This window comes from Gallus gallus, chromosome 2, assembly GCF_016699485.2.
Source record: "Gallus gallus isolate bGalGal1 chromosome 2, bGalGal1.mat.broiler.GRCg7b, whole genome shotgun sequence".
Taxonomy (NCBI): domain Eukaryota; kingdom Metazoa; phylum Chordata; class Aves; order Galliformes; family Phasianidae; genus Gallus; species Gallus gallus.
The window spans coordinates 35,754,234-35,770,981 of NC_052533.1; the positions used below are offsets into that span (position 1 = coordinate 35,754,234).

Sequence of the window (16,748 nt, forward strand, 5' to 3'; positions counted from 1 at the left end):
GCGGCTGCCGCCGCGCCGCGGGCATGGCGGAGGCGGGCGGCGGGGCCGCGGCCGTGGCGGCGGGAGGCGGCGGGCCGCAGCAGGGCTCCCCGGCCGCCGCGGGGGTGGCGGCCGCCGCCACCGGGGGCCCGGCCCGTAGCGCCGCCGAGAGCCCCGGGGGGCCCGGCTCGGCGCGCACGGCCGGGAAGAAGGCGCAGCTGCGCGCAGCTCCGCGGGCCAAGAAGCTGGAGAAGCTGGGCGTCTACTCCGCCTGCAAGGTACCCGGCCGCGAGCGCCCACCCGCCCACGGAGGGTGGGGATTGACGGAGGGGAGGGGAGGAGGGGGAGGCAGTGCCGGGCCGGGCCGGGCCGGGCCGGGCCGGGAGGGAGGCGGCGCGGCTGTTAGCCCGGCGCTCCCCGCGGAAACGGCGGTGCCGCGGGTCCCGCTGCTCCCGGAGCCTCCCGACCGGCACCGGCCGCCGCACCTCGGGAACGGCGGAGTGCAGCCTCCGCCCTCGGGAAAGTTGCGGCCCCGTCGTCACGTAGCGCCCGGCCGGGGCCCTGCCCTCCGCTGCGCCCTGCCCCGGCCTCCCGCACCGCCCGGTGTTGATCGCTGCCGCCCCGCGCTGCCCTCCGCACCACGCCCCTCCCTACACCTGCAGCCAGCTTCTGGGCGCGGGGGGGCCGCGACCTGCCTGCTCTCTGCGGGTGCGGAGCGCGGTCGGCGCTGTGCTGCCCCGGGGCTCTGTGACAGCGGTGGCGGCATCGGTTTGTGTGCGGTAGAGCTCCGCGCAGGGCTCAGCGCAGGCCGTGCCGGGGCTGTCAGGGCGATTCCTGGATGCACAGCGAGCTGACACGCTCGGGTTGGCAGCATTGATGCAAAACACTCCAGTAATGCTCTCAGTGCTGAAAATAATTGAGCTGTTTGCTGGAGAAGTGTGTTTCTATTCTTTCTGTTCTCTTACTTTGTGACCTCCAAGAAGGCAAATATGAAGTGAATACACCAACTAAATGCCCACTGATGTGAGGGGACAATCCTGTGCAGGTCCACTCCCCTGCTTGGTGATGTGAAGTGGTTGCTGTCTGCTGGAGCCATGTCACAATACTGTCATTTGAGGCATGTGGCTTCCTGAGCTTGCCCTCAATGTCTCTGCAGTTCACAAATGTGTAAGCATCTTTGCTTTGGCCTCGTTGAGTCCATGGCATGCTGTGAGGTTGCACCATGTCATTCAGTTAAAACCAGCCAGGCCTGAAAACCTGCAGCCCTTGTGGAAGGTGGGGGAATGTGGTTTGAAGCTTTGCTGGTGCAATGAAACAGCGTCTCTGCGCTCTGCTTCCTCAGTGCCTCAGCAGCTGTGCACTGGCAGAGAGGTGGGTGCCACTGGGAGGGCAGGGCCTGCTGTCAGCCTTCCCAAACCTCTCACAAGGTGCTGGTGGCGCAGTGACCACTCGCCCACTCATGCCGTGCGTCTGTATCATCCCCAGGGTCCTGCAGGGAGGCCCAGATGGTGCTGCCTGATGGATCTGGGTGTGTGGTTGGGGTATTTTGGGTTTCATCCTCATCCCCCGTCAACAAGCAGGCACAGCACAGTACTCAGTGTGACTCTGTTTGCAGATTTCAATGTAAACCTGGCCTCTGCTACCTGACTTCCCTTCAGGAGTGTACTGGCAGACAACATTCCTTCAGGTCTCAGAACGTCAACAATGAGACATCCTTGTGTCATCAATTGTGTTCTCCTGTGGGGCAGGGAGAGGATGAAGCTGGGTGGAAGGACGTGTTGTTTTTCTTCCTGAACACCTGGCTCCAAACTACTTGGGCTTGCAAGAGGCTGTAGCAGCACAGAGGGGAACACTGAGCTTTTTCTTACTCTGGGTTGCAACTCCTGTTCCACTTGTTCTGTGTGTGTGAAAGCCCAAACAGCCCATCTCTGAATGAGGTTTCTGTGGTAGCAGCCATGTTGATCTGCAGATCTACGTAGAGCTTTACAAGTTGGAGGGCAGAAAATGTATGACAATTTCCTTAGTGTTGACAAACTTTTCCTATGTAAAATTGACCACACAATGCTGCTACTTCAGCACACACAATGTATTAGAAACTTAACCCCGCAGATGCAGGGAATGGCAGAGGCCGTGCGTTTGCTGGGGTTGAGCAGCAGCATGATAAGATGGAGAGATGTCTGTGGCTGGGAGAATGCCTGGGGTGAGGGAGGAAAGGTCTCATGCAGGAGAGCAGGCTGCAAGCAGAAAGGGGTGGGAGGTACTGCTGAGCTGAGTGAGAACTGAGGTTAGGGAGCTGCTGCCCTGTCCTGGGCCTGGAGATACATGTTTGCTTGTTTTTGTTTGAATGGTTTGTTTTTGTTTTCCTGCTAAGGAATTGAGGCAGGAGAGTGGTCACCATGGAGCTGCGCTGCTTGACTTTTCTCCTGTGAAATAAAAAGCTCAGGGGTAGAAGGGCAAGAACAGACTCTTCTGTGTGAAACAGCCTTTTAAATGCCCAAGTTTGTGTGGGGAGAATGTGCATTTTGAACAATAAGAGATATGTAAGGAGTTGGCAGAGTTTCCGTGACTTTTAGAAGTACACAGTAGAGCTGTATTTGTGCAGCATTTTGCATTTGGCAGTTGCTATAACTGCGTACATACGAATGACCGCATACATCGTTTTGGTTTTGCCCAGTGTGAAATTCAGCGTTGGACACATGAGTTTGCAGCACTTTCCATAAAAGCAGCACTGTATTGCTTACACACATAAATATGGTTAATGAATATATATATTTTTTAACACTACTGGTTTGTGAAAACACAAATTTCTTTCCAATCCCACTGGGAGTTTTTCTTAAAAATATGTTGAAATAGGTACTATTTTAGTAAACTAGATTCTCCGTACAATTGGTTATTTCTCACAGTGTATGTTACAGTAATACCTAGATGCTTGTTAATGTAATTAGAGCCCTATCACTTAAGGCATTTGCACAAGCAGCAGGGAATAACACCTCCATAAAGACCCTGTGCTTTAAGTAACCAAAACATCATGAGCAGGGCTGTGAGGACTTGTGGCCAAGGCCCCACGAGTGGCAGAGCCTGAAGTGTGGTCTGGGTCTCTGTGCTGCAGAGCAGCTGCTGACCCTTGATATGGGCACTTCTCCCCACTTCTGATCGTGCACGGACGTCTGTGGTATTTTCTTGCTCCCACACATTAAAAATAGTTTGTAGGGCCATGATTTCCATAATGTTGTATAATTTTTCCTGACTTCGATAAGGCTGATCAAGATGAAGCAGGCTGGACTGCGTTGTTTGACTTCACTCAGCTCTGCACTGTGAGAATACAGCTCCTTGCAGCTCAACTGAAAACATATGAAAGTTGTTTTCTGGAGAAATTAAAGAGGATAAACAGAAAACCTAAACCTTCCTTATGATTGTTTTTGTAGTGAGATGAATATGTTTTGTGACTATTACAGTCTGACTTAAAGCATCTTCATTTAAATCAAACACGAGATCTACCATTAACATCACCAGGTGGGAAATGGATCCCTGTTTTTAATAAAAACCTTTATACGGTAGCCTACATCTATCCTGTAGGTGAGAGAAACCAGAACAAAATGTGACATAAAATACCTGAATTGATTACAGAGGAAGAATGTGCTTAGAGCTGATCATCAAACTGATTACTTTGTATTGTTGAAGTCAAATGGGTTGGCTGCCTTCCTGGTGTATAGGAATAGATCTGTGAGCAGCATCTGACTGCCTGGTTGCTGTACACTGGAGTAGGAAAAATAGGCATCTAAGTTTCATCCAGGTTTTTGTTGTGGTTTGTGTGGCATTCTTTGTTACAGCAACAATTTGAGATTATTGTTGTAGGATGCAGCTTGTTACAATAGGTTATTCTGCTCAGCTTTTGTGCTGGGAGGAAAAGTAGTTTTTCTCGAGCAATTGTACGTGCTGGAAACAAGAGCCACAGTGCTGTGTATCTGCAATGTGCTGAGTGATCTCGGCTTTTCTATTACTGGGCAGGGCAGGCTGCATGGTTTCGAGCTGAAGAGAGCCCAGAACAACAGCTGCTGTGAAACTCAGTTTTAAGTCTTTCACTTTGGAGTTAAGTTAGCTTGAAGCTTGCCTTCCTGTGCCCATTTCACCACTCCAAAAGGGGAGGAATTTTTTAGTCAATAAGATGTTGTAACAGTGCTCATTTAGCCATTGTAATTATATAATAACAGCTTCATAACAGGGCCTGGGGAGTGCAACACTGTAACTTCCAAAGGCACTTCTTTCAAGATCCATTTTTGACCTGACATGGGTATATTGGGTATTTTAAAGAAAATGGCAGCTTTAGTTTGTCCAGAGCTGCTATTTTCATGGCCTTGAGCTATTGTACCATTCAGTTTTCCCCGTTATATCTAATATGGATTTCAATTGATTGAAAATACACCACTTTTCAGTTCAGAATATATGTAATTTCTGCACTAGTTTTGGGGGGAGTGTGTGATTGCTGTATTTGGTTACACTGAACTCAGTTTTATTTAAAAATGCCAGTTAAGATGCTGTGGTCACCCTTGGGCCTGGCAGGACAGCACGGGTTACTTTGCAGGCCTCAGTAAGCAGAAGTGCCCATCTTTCTGCAGTGCCTTTATCAGAGCTCTGCAGATGTCCCAGAAAACAAAACCCAAGGACTGGATGTGCAGCTTAAATGCTTCTTTTCCTTCCTCCTCTCCCCGTTCCCCCTCAACTCTTTTGATCTTAAATTAAGTTTTTGTGGAGGTGAAGTCATACTTTATTTTCAAATGAAAAGCAGATGAGTGACATTAAAAAAAAAAAAAAAAAAAAAGAAAGAAAAATAAAAAAAGCAGAAGGAGAAGAAAAGAAATAAACCAAAAAGCTGAAGATAGATAGTCAGGGAAAGGACTGAATTAACAAAATACAGTGGAAGACTTGAAACAACTCTGCAATTGAAGTCACTGAGGAATGCACATTGAGCATTCAGTGCAAAATACTTGCACTGTCAACATCTACAATGAAAGCTTAGTTTTAAAGAGGACCCTTCTGGGCTGTGTTCCCCCTTAGTTAACAGAACTTTTATGCTGATTCTGGTGTTTTACAGAGAGAATAAAGAAAAAAAAAAAGCACCCTAAGAGTTGTTAGAGAAAGATCTCTGGAATAATTCAAACAATACAAATTAACATCTGCTTCAAAATATCTGGCAAGGAAATGCTACCAAGGGCTGAAAAAGATCTGCCACTGAACACACTGTTTTTATTCTGCTGTGCGTGGGTTGATATTTATTTTTGGCAGCTTAACTGAGCTGTTATCGCCATTCATACATCTGTTTGTTTGCATCTTTGCTGTTAATTATTGTGTGACACTGAAGTTTGTGTAGTTACTCACTGTTTATAGATTTTTAGGTTTTATCATAAACACTGTGTGGTGAGCTTCTGCAAAATGCTGCTTCCACTTGGAAAAGAATTTCTCAAAATGCCTGTGCCTAGGTTGGTGGGGTTTTTTGTGTGTATCATTTTTCACTGCAGTATGATTTAAGGCAATTAATAATGAGCATTGTATTATGTCAGTAATTTACAGAGTTGAATGTTTGTCCAGACAGCTGTATGGAAAGGGTCAAATCTTTCTTCCCTAAACTAATATTCAGTCTTTTTTTGTTTGTTGGGCTGCTTGAGAACTTAAAACTCTCTTGAATTTTCTTTGGCAATATTCTCATTTTCTGACAGTCTTCTCAGTTTCACTCCTTGTTTTAAATGCAAAAACTCTCATGGCAACATTATGTCTTTCATGAAGCAAATGTGGATAGATTATTTGGCTTCAGTTTTGCCTAACTTGAAGTGCTAAATGAAAATGTGGCTTCAATTCATCTCACTTGCATTCCCAGTCCTCACATCAGGGCAATCCTTGGTTCTCAGGTGCCACTCAATCACTGACCTCTCTTTCTAGTCATCAAACATTAATAGGTCTTGTAGGTTTGGATAACAAACAAAAACAAAACTCGCCCGGTGCCTGAGAAACTGCAAGAGATGGCTTCTACCACAAAATAACATCAGCCTTTCTTCACTTCCTTGCCAATCCTATTACTCATAGAAAAATAATGTGAAATTCACTGTAAATCATTCCAGGTTGCATTTGCTGAGGCTTAAAAAAAAAGAATAATTTTAATTTTCCCCAGTTTTCCCCACGTTTCATGTTGAAATCTCCCTGATGCAATATTTTAAACGTATCACTACATACACATTGTATGCTGGGAGAGCTGCTGGATCCAGGCAATGCAGCAGGTCCCCTTTCCAAGGAGAGTATGTGGAAGTGGCTTTGCTGGGCACTTGCAGGTGTGTTTCTGAGTCATTCTGGTGCTGAAAGCACCACTCTTCCCTTCTGCCATGCCTGAATGCTGTCAGAGCCTGGGACCAGGAGTCCAGTTGGATAAACACTTCTGCAGTAGGAATGGTAAAAATATCATATGGTGCTCAGCAGAACACAGGCAGCTGTTGTCCTAGTGCTCAGGTTGCTAAATATTGAAATTGGAGTGGAGGAACATTTTGCCACCAGTCTACAAAGCTGTCAGTTTTAGGTGCTGTCAAGCCACAATCTTTTCTGCTTCTTTTGGGTACTCCCTCCTTAGGTGAGATGAGATTTGGAAACATAATAGGAAAATGAAATAGGTTCCTAAAATAGATTCTATCAAATGTATTCAGAATCATTTTTAAAAATGTCATGTTAGTGCTGAATGTATTAACACCACCATTTTTCCTATTAAGGTTGATTCAGTCATAAATATCATGCAGCGGTTGGCACACTTTCCTCATGGAGCTCTTGGCATTGCAAATTCATGAGGATCTCATTACGGCCCAGTGCACAGATATCTCTGAACAGTAGAAAAACATTCTTTTCTTCTGATTAGATCTTCAAATGGGAATATGAATGCTGTTAGAATAACCTTACTATCAAAATAACTAAGAACTTTTGGATGTACAGTAAAAAATCCCTTCCTGTAAAGCCTTTCTTCAGATAACTGGAACTGCTTTGGACTTAGCTGACTGATTTGAAATGTGGCTACCCAAGTCTCCACCTTCCCCCTTCATGTCCACCCCTGTTAGCTGCAAGCCCTTGGTGTTGTTTCAGTCAGTGACCGTAACGACATAGGTTGCTCTGAAAGTAATGCCTCCTATTTACTTATTTGGAAATTACAGCAGATACAAAGATGACAATAGCACTATTTAATAGAACAAGTTCTCATCTACAAAACACTTTTTCAACATAGTCACCACCATCAGCTATGTGTTTTTGCCAGTGATGAACAAGAGCCTGAATGCCACACTCATAAAAAATCTGCGTGGCCATTCAGAACTTGGCTTGCCTTTCATGTTGATGTCGCTGCTGCTGAAATGCACCACCCACTGCCTCACAGTGCTCACATCCACTCTTTGATCTCCATAAATGCTCAGCAAGCGTCAATGAAGGACAGTGGGTACCATTTTCTTTGCATGGAGGAATTCCACACCTTTGCAATTCCATATCAGACACCATTTTGTCAGACTGCCCCTCTGCTGCTGTCTGTCACACGGCAACAGAATGTAAAGGAATGTTGGCGGGAAGGTTCGACCTCTGTTGCCATACCACCACCATCTGCCTCTGACACGCACCAACATAATAAAATAGGAGACATTACTTTTGAAGCAGCCCTCAAAGATTTTCCTGGTTTCAGGGCCAAGGTCTTTGACATTCACTGGGTTGATGATGTGGCCAAGCCTTGCCCTGGACAGCTTTTTTGACTAGCACAGTTACTGTTTGCTTATTTCAGTGTTTGGTTAACCCCACTTGGCTTGTTACATGCTTATTTTTAGTTGCATGAGTTCTTGCTGCCAGTGCAGTTGATAAGGTAGTGATAAACACATTGCCTTCTGGATAGCCTGCTTGTGTCTAAATCATTAAACTGTCATGGTGGATCTGTATTTGCTGATATGATCTGTTTGTGTTGATATACTGGTAAATGTTTGAATGCTTCTTTTATATGGAGCCTAGAATAAGGGCTTTCTGTAAGGGAATTGGCCAGAGTTTGCGTATTTATACAGCTTGCATACCATGATATACCATGATAATCTCTATATTTGGAGTACTATTCCATTTCTGATTTTATCTAGAATATAAAAGCTAGCATTGTGTTTTATTAAAAACAAACGACTTGTAAATAATAATATTGTTTCCCATTGCTTCTAAAATAGGACAGTTTCACCAAGTTTTTTTTTTGTTGCTGTTGTTCTCCTTGGTTTGTTGTTGTGTTTTTTAAACTCTGTTGGTTGATACTCCTTTACTTCGTTTTCAGGCTGAGGAATCATGTAAATGCAATGGCTGGAAGAACCCCAACCCACCTCCCACACCCCCTCGGGCAGACCTGCAGCAGGCAGTTGTGAGCCTCACTGAGCCGTGCCGCAGCTGCAGCCACACACTAGGTAGGATTTTGTCTTTCTCTTGGAATCCACATGTTTATACCCACAAGTCTGCACTCTTGCAAGATGAAATTCAAGATGCCATGCCAAGACCTGGAAACTGTTGGACATAAATGTCTGTTCACTTAGATTAAAATATGTCAGAATTATCCCAAACGATTTTCAAAGAAATAGAGCTAAAGTACAACTTGTAACAACCCAGGCATTTTAAGCTGTTAAAATGCAAAAGCACCATTAAGATACCCATAGAAATTTCAGTACTTCATGTAACATATGCATTAACCTCATGTTGTTAGGATTTTATTTGTATATGTTTTGGAAGTACCTGCAGAAAATCCTCAGCTACATGTTTTATTTTAAATGAAAATATTTATTTATTGCACCAACAACCAGACAAGGAGGAGTTTATTACTGTAATTTTTTTATTTAGAAATTGTGCTTATCCAAACTAAAAGCTGATTACTTTTTTTCAGTACACATTAGCAAATGTTTAATGAAAATTGAGGTATCACAAAATTCAGAACTAATTGAACAGAAGCAGTTGCTTTAAATTTTTTTTGATGTGGCTATAACTTAGGACAGTGTAATAAGGAAAAGGAAATCTAAAGCCTTCACACTGGATCATTTATTCACTTATTTTTTTAAAATAACATAGAACGTGAAGGGAACTCTTTTTTTTTTTTTAATGAGGAGGGTGAAGGACAGGGAGGATACGACGACTTACTTCTTTTCTGCTCCCTTTTCACGCCATCATTACATTTGACCTATTTCTGGGCTTTTCAGCAGTTTCCTTTCTGAGTCTCCCAAATCCCTGTTTTTTTCTTGCCAAAAAGATTAACAAATGCATGGTATCACAGAATGTTTGGTCTCTTCACACGTGTCAGTTTCAACCTTTCATCATACTGCTTTTCTGTGCTGCCTGTGGCTGTGCAGCCAGGGTAGCTTGTGTTACCTGTTCCTTTCATTCCTGGCCTATGATGAAAGAGGCTTTTCATTTTTTATAAATCTTATGAAATGTTGTGTCTGTTGGTTCCCAACTTTTTTTCTGGAATTTGTGGATGCTATTTTTTTTTTCCCCCAGAAAAAAAAATCTGCTTTTAAAGTTGGAGCCTCTTTTTGGTCTGTGAGAAATCTCAAATCACTCATTAACTAGGGATTCAGGGAAAACCAGTACCAGTGACAGCTACCTTATGGAACAAACCACTTTTTTTTTTCTTCTTCTTTTTTTAGAAAAGGTAAAGTTTTGTTTTTGTGTGTGTCAGCTGTGACTAATGAGAATGATTTTTCATGTGAAATAACTGAAATAAGTTGCTGTCTGTTTCCTCAGACTACTGGTCAAAATATGTCTTTCAGTGGTCTTTTCCAAGATAATTTTCATATTCATCTCCTCTAAATGTTGCTTCTGAATGCCTTTAAAACTAGGCTGAGCTCAAGCATAAGGTGTTCAGGCGTCAGATTATCATCTGTGTTGCATTTTTTTCTCTCAGGATACTGTTGAAATAGAGATGTACAAATTCCACTGCTGGTTAAAGCCATACCTGATCTAAAATATGGGATATATTTCCCCCCCCTTTTTCTTTTCTTTAGAAGGTTAATCTAGGCATTGGCCTTGCATGAGACGTCCCTTTTTTTGAGGAGTTAGTTCAATCTTCAAAACAGTGCAGTTTTTGGTGCACAAATGTGTCTGGCTGTACATGCCTTAGCTTATGGTTCTGTCTGCTTACCTACAGTATGTATTTTTCCACCAAAATGTAAAATGGATTAGAATACTTCTCTTGTTGCATTGTCCGCACCAGTCCTACTTTTGTGTTAGGACTTAAAATCTGTCATGACATCAAAATACTCTGCTTGTTGCTTGTGGTCTTGTCCTTTTGAACTGTTGCTCTTTGCCTTCCTAGACTCCTCACAGCCATCATTTACATTTGGTATGGCAGTGTTTGCTACCGACAGTTCTGCTTCTCACCTCCTTTTCTTCAGGGATGGTATTGGCACATTCTCTCAGCTTGCCTTACATCTGGATTTTTACTGAATATTTCTTCTATGTGGGCAATCTGCTGGGTCACTGGCATGAAACTGAACTGGTGACCAAATTGTGTGCCAAGAGAATTTGCTGCCCATCAGCCTCAAGACCAGGTGTTATGTACTCAGAGACTCTTCTAAATTTAATTGGTTTCTCTCATTTAACGGTGCATTTTCCTGTTGGTAAACTTTATGAATCCTGAGAATAATACGCTGGTTAAGTAATGTGTTAGTACACTATGTACACATTCAGGCTCCTCTCTTCCCAGTTCTGTCTGCAGTTCCTGCTATGCACCTTCGTGTAATGTGTTTGAGTATTTCTTGGTTTGCCTATCCTATGTATATTACTTCTTTTTTTACATAAACATTGATTTTGAGATGATAGACTGTAGAAACATTCCTCCTCAGCCTGTTTTCTGACTGCTATTTCGTACAATCAAGTATTTTGTTACTGAAGTTGCACAAGCAATGTAATTAACCTGGTGTTATTTAGGTCTTCACATCACTGAAACCATTGCACTGGCCTTCTTCTTTCTGCTTGCTTTCTTCTCCTGTGTGCTGCAGAAGCAACCTGTTGTTGTCGTGGTTCTTTTCCTTTTTTTTTTTTTTTTTTTTTGGCAAACAACAGCAGCTGAGGTACCAGTAGAGAAATGCAAATGAATGGGACTATTTAATGCCAGTTAAGAGTAACACAGCATTTGATATCAGTGTGTTAAAGCTTTTATTTTAATAAAAGGTTTATTATTGGCTGCAGAAATTTGGGAGCAGTTATCAATTTCTCATGCAGTGCTTGTCTAAGGTGGAACTTATTACTTTTACAGGATGAGAATAGACAGCTGGGAATATTAAACTGTCGTATCTGGCTCAAAGACAGAAAAGAAATCATTTTATTCTGCCTAGATTGCTGAATATTTTTCCTTAAAGAAAGCCTGTGAGGGCCACCTCACTTATTTGCTCAGAATAAGATGCTCTGTTACAAGCGTTCATTTAAGCGGAAATGAATGCTGGCATCTTTTTCGTGTTCTGAACCAAGGTGTTCTTTTTACTTGAAACTGCATAAATTTGTTGAATTTAAATGTTTTGGCAGCTGTCATACTGAACTACAACTTTTCTTGATATTTCCTTGGTGGCCAATAAATATGATCATTTTCAAGTTACACTGAAATTCTTTTATCAGTACTAATCACATTGACGTATGATGATAATGTAATAATTGTCCAATAAGAGATGTATTGATAAAAGTTACCAGAAGTTATACAAATTAAAATGCACAACTTTTAAATGGTTTTAATTTTCTTTTAAAAGATATTTCCTCATCCTTTCAGAGAAAAGGATATGCATACCATGTGCATTGGCCTGGTGTCAGCTAAGATTGTTGCTGTTTGTAATGCAAATGTCTTCTTTTCTGGGAATTGACTTTTTGTTTCAAATTGCCTTCTCACTTCCTGAGGCCAGTTGCTTAAACTAGCTTTGCATGAATATCCCACTTCACACGTACCAACCTCAAGCTTCTTGAAAATTACAAATGTGGAACTTGTTACTTAGAAATTATGACATGGTAAAACATGGTTGTTTTTTTTTGGGTTTTTTTTTAGTGTTTTTCTTTTTTTTTTTTTTTTTTTTTTGGTAGGCTTCTGAACAAATGAGTGTGTACAGTCTGCAGAAGTTGTATTAGTATAGCATGCACAAAACATTATCTAAATTTACATGATAGAAAGGTATGAAATTTAGCTGGTAATGTCCAGTTTAAAATAAAAAGCCTACTTATGGAGCCAAGTTTTGTAATCTTCACAAAATTGAGTGCTACTTGTATCAGTCAACACCTGATTTACCTTATTTATGTGAGTTTAATCAAGGAACTTTGTCTCAAAAGTATAGTTCTTCTCAGAAAAAAAAAGGAATGTAATTATTTATATATTACAACATATCAGTACAGGCAGACAGGACTTATGTTGTCTGTGATTCCAGTCAGCCATATTCCTTGTCCTGTGGGAATTACCTCCTTGGGACTCTGGTGTGACTTACATATCACTAGGTTCTGATAAGAGGCTCTTTTCAAATAGAGTTATTGCAGGATCTTTACCTCTGCAAGTATGTGGATTCTGTCAATTGGCTTTTCATATATTTGGATTTTTATTTTGTTTAGCTGCTCATGTTTCCCACCTGGAGAATGTGTCTGAAGAAGAAATGAATAGGCTGCTGGGGATTGTACTGGATGTGGAGTATTTGTTCACCTGTGTCCATAAAGAAGAAGATGCAGACACCAAGCAAGTTTATTTCTACCTGTTCAAAGTAAGCTGAACTTGTGCAGGATCTTGTCAGTTTTTCCACTTTCACATGTAAGCCACGGCTCAAAATGCCTCTCATGCATGTATTGACTTTATCCAGTGAGAGATTTTCTTTTCTTCAGCATGATACTTTAGCAGCTAACCCTGGACTAGAATTTGTAGTGCTTGCAATGTATCTTATCTTATTCCAAAAGTCCTCCAGATGATTCAGGAGCTGACCCTGACTCCCATCTATAAATTGCTTCCACCCACAGTTCTTTTTGTCTTCACAAACTGGGAAAAGTCACTTGACATAAATGCTAACTAAGCTGCCTACGCATACTTAGAAGCCTTTTGTATGTTTCAAAGAAGATATGAAGCAATTCATGGTGAAGTTAAGGAGCTATAAATTTATGTGACTAAGAAAACAGATACGTAGCTAGGAGATTTTCAGCACTGCTTGCAATGTGCTTTGTATTCCAGTGACTTTCACTGATCTTGCATGCATTTGTTAATTTTCTTAAATTTATATATCTTAACAGCTTTTGAGGAAGTGCATTTTACAGATGGGAAAACCTGTTATTGAAGGATCTTTGGAAAGTCCCCCATTTGACAAGCCTAGCATTGAACAGGTAAACAAAAAGCTTTTTTTTTTTAAGCATAACCACTGTTTTTCAAAATATAGCATTTCAGGCAGTTTACAGACATTTCTGTATATTTGCTAAGACAATGAGTGAATCTGTAGGAGACTTCTGCAGCTTCTTCTACTTTAGCGTTGGTATGGTAGTCACATTATTTCACTTCACTCATCATTCATCTTATGCTTTACTGAAACTGACAGTTTTTTTGTGGGTTCAGAGAATGAAACTTAAAATACTACTTTTTTGTGTGGCAGTTCTAGTCTTTCTCTGTCTTGTGTGATGAAAAATGCTGACAAAGTTTTGAAGTCCAATATTAAAATGACTTTTGTCTTCAGTAAATCAATGTAAATGTTACAATCCAGTTCAGTGAGATCATGGCCTTCTTTTTCAAAGGGCACACAACAAAAAACAGCCCCAAACAAAGAATAGCTGAAGCTTTTATAATTCTCAACGGATAAAGAGCATATGACAAATTCAGATTTTGGTTTAGCAAGTTCCTGAGAATGCATTTTTGGCATACAAGTGGTCCCATTAACTCCAGGCACACTATGTAGATGCTTACATACCTCACTCAGTCAGGCGCTGAATTTGTTCCCACTGGTGGATGAATGGCCGCTCTATTGTTAAACAAGACATTTTAAATGTGAAGGCTATTTAGTATAGTAAGTCTATTCTTAACAACTATTGTTTTTTATAATTTAGTATAATAAAAAGCTTTTTATTGCTGAATTTCTGGAAAGACTTTACCTTAGGTTTTCCTTCAGTTTTAGTATAAACGAGCAATAAGGGAATGTAATAACCAAGTATGCTACTAAAAAGGTTTTGTGTAATATAGTGTGTTTTTTTTTTTTTCCTTCATACACTTCATTCTGCTTATGAACGTAAAGGACAGAGATGAAAGGATAATTTTTTTTTTTTACAGCTTACTTTAAAATATTTTTCCCTTAAAATAGACCAGTAATTTCACATTTCTGTTTTAGTGGTTCAGCAACACAAAGCAGCAGTATTATAATTGATTTTCAATATAGATGTATTTCAGCAATTACACTCATGCATTTTAACTATTCTCAATAATTTATAGAGTAATAGAATCACCAAGGTTGTAAAAGACCTCCAAGATCATCCGGTCCAACCATCCACCCATCACCAGCGTTTCCACTAAACCATGCCTCTCAGTACAACATCTACCCTTTTCTTGAACACCTGCAGGATTGGCGACTCCCCCACCTCCCTGGGCAGCCCATTCCAGTGCCTGACCACTCTTTCAGAGAAGAAATTTTTCCAAATGTCCAAACTGAACCACCTGTCCCCTGGCACAACTTGAGGCCATTCCCTCTAGTTCTATCGCTAGTTACCTGGGAGAACAGACTGACCCCCAGTTTCTTTGGTTCTTTATTTTATTTTATTTTATTTTATTTTATTTTATTTTATTTTATTATGTTTTGTTTTAATGTAGACAGGCATACAAAGTGCACTGAAGTGCTGTACTTGTGAAATATTGGCACTTCTTGAAAAAATAATGTGCTGCATAGACAAAAAATTAAATGGAAGCCCACAACACCAACTGTACTATTTTAGGTGATGAAGAATACATACTTTTTTTACAGAGAAAATGCATAAATCTTGCAACATCGTTAGCAGTGAAGTTGTACGTATATGAACATAAGGAAGAAAGCCCTGTGGATCTTTCTCTGTTCCCTGATTATTTATTTATTTATTTAAATTTGAAAAGCAGCAAAAATTAAAGAATCTTCCTTCTCTTCCACTAACTTGAGTCCCAGAGAAGAGTAGAATAGGAACACTTGAATGCACTTGATTCTCTGAACAGAATCAGCTTGTGGCATGTGACTCAGCAAAGAGTTCTTGGTCTTTGGTAATTATTTTCTTCCCCATATCTCTTTCCTTGTTCAGGGTAAATAGACATAAAGTGATAAGTGTTCAAGGACACGCCTACAAAAATCCTGGGTAAATAATTACACATTTTTCTTCTCTTTCAAGGGTGTGAATAATTTTGTGCAGTACAAATTTAGCCACTTGCCCTCAAAGGAAAGGCAGACAATAGTGGAACTGGCTAAAATGTTTCTGAACCGCATTAACTACTGGCACCTGGAGACACCTTCTCAGCGAAGACTAAGATCACCCAATGATGATATTGCAGGGTATAAAGTGAATTATACCAGGTAATGGTACTTTTGCTTGTTACAAATCTTGCTTACATGTACACAGAGAACCTGTATTTCATAGGTGTGCCATGAGAATTCCTGTTGTCACTGAGCTTATTAAAAACCTGATGACTTTAATGAAATCATATCGGAGTTCTACACACATCATTGTGTTGTGAGAGGAGTGCTTTATCAGCCAAAGAAAGGGATTATATGTTTGCAAACAGCTATACGTAACAACTCTTTTGCAACTGTTGTGTTTGCAAAGTTGTCAGTCCAGTTATGATAAAAGGCTTGTATAAGGTCCTTATTTCATGTACTAAAAATTAAGGCAAGTTCTTACTCAACTTTAAAAATATGTATTAAACTTTGCAGAGCATCTGGTTTGTGAAGAGGTATCAGGTTACTTAAAATTATAGTTCCTGTATGACCTTTTAATACTCCATCAGAATTCAGAAGGATGACTTAGTGGGGGAGGAAAAGCTAATGTAAAAAGCCAAGTCTCTTTCAGTTTTGCTTTCGTCATTAAAACAGTGCAGTACCTTCTCCAGTTAGCACAGAGACAGCAGGCAGTAAGTTCTCACATCAGTGCAGGCAGCAGTTAGCTACCAGTGCTGTAAGCAGTTAATGTGCTGTCAGCTCAACTGTTCCAAGGAATAGACAAAGACAGTTTCTCTGTTTGAGCATGAGCATGGACCTCTCTCCACTTTTCAGATATCTTTTCTCCTCAAAAACCCCATTCCCTTGAAGTAGAAGAGCAAAAACCTTTGTAGGTATGTACTGTGGATGGTGCATTCAGATGAGAAGTCCTGTGACTGTGAGGCAGGACACTGATCTGTAACTGCCCCTCTGCCTGGTCACACCTCTTCCACAAAACTAGAGGGGGTTTTATTGTTTACCAGCAGGTATTATATCAAATCTGTTAGTCCTTGACCTGCCTTAAAGCCTGGACATGAAGAGTCATCTCATCAATATTTTTCCATGCACTGCAGCATGAAGTAGCCATCCATGCTGTAGCAGGGTGTCATGGGTGGTTTGAGTGAGTCAGTAGTCTGCCCAGATATGGCCCAGATCATATCTGTACCACTGGGAGATCTGGCCCTGTACAGACCTGTCACCTCAAATAGCTGCCTGGCATAAAGGAAGAGGTACTGATGGAGCTCTTCAGTCAGTTTGTGTTTGACATCTCTGTTTTTAATAAAGATGTCATAGCCAGAGTTAGCTGGAATCTATGTTTTTAGG

General features: G+C 41.3%; 1 protein-coding gene across 4 annotated transcripts in view; it reads left to right on the plus strand.

The window, feature by feature from the left end:
• Positions 1 to 16,748, plus strand: part of KAT2B (lysine acetyltransferase 2B) — a 42,202-nt gene that overhangs the window by 914 nt on the left and 24,540 nt on the right. The window contains exons 1-5 of one of the 4 annotated variants that reach the window (XM_015281803.4): positions 9 to 257; positions 8,294 to 8,420; positions 12,583 to 12,728; positions 13,246 to 13,335; positions 15,343 to 15,524. In XM_015281803.4, the coding sequence (XP_015137289.3) occupies positions 24 to 257; positions 8,294 to 8,420; positions 12,583 to 12,728; positions 13,246 to 13,335; positions 15,343 to 15,524 (779 nt within the window). In that variant the 5' untranslated portion in view covers positions 9 to 23. Of the gene's footprint in view, positions 1 to 8; positions 1,986 to 7,409; positions 7,683 to 8,293; positions 8,421 to 12,582; positions 12,729 to 13,245; positions 13,336 to 15,342; positions 15,525 to 16,748 lie in introns of those variants that run through there. The other 3 variants (XM_046937647.1, XM_046937643.1, XM_046937645.1) reach the window with 3 other exon arrangements.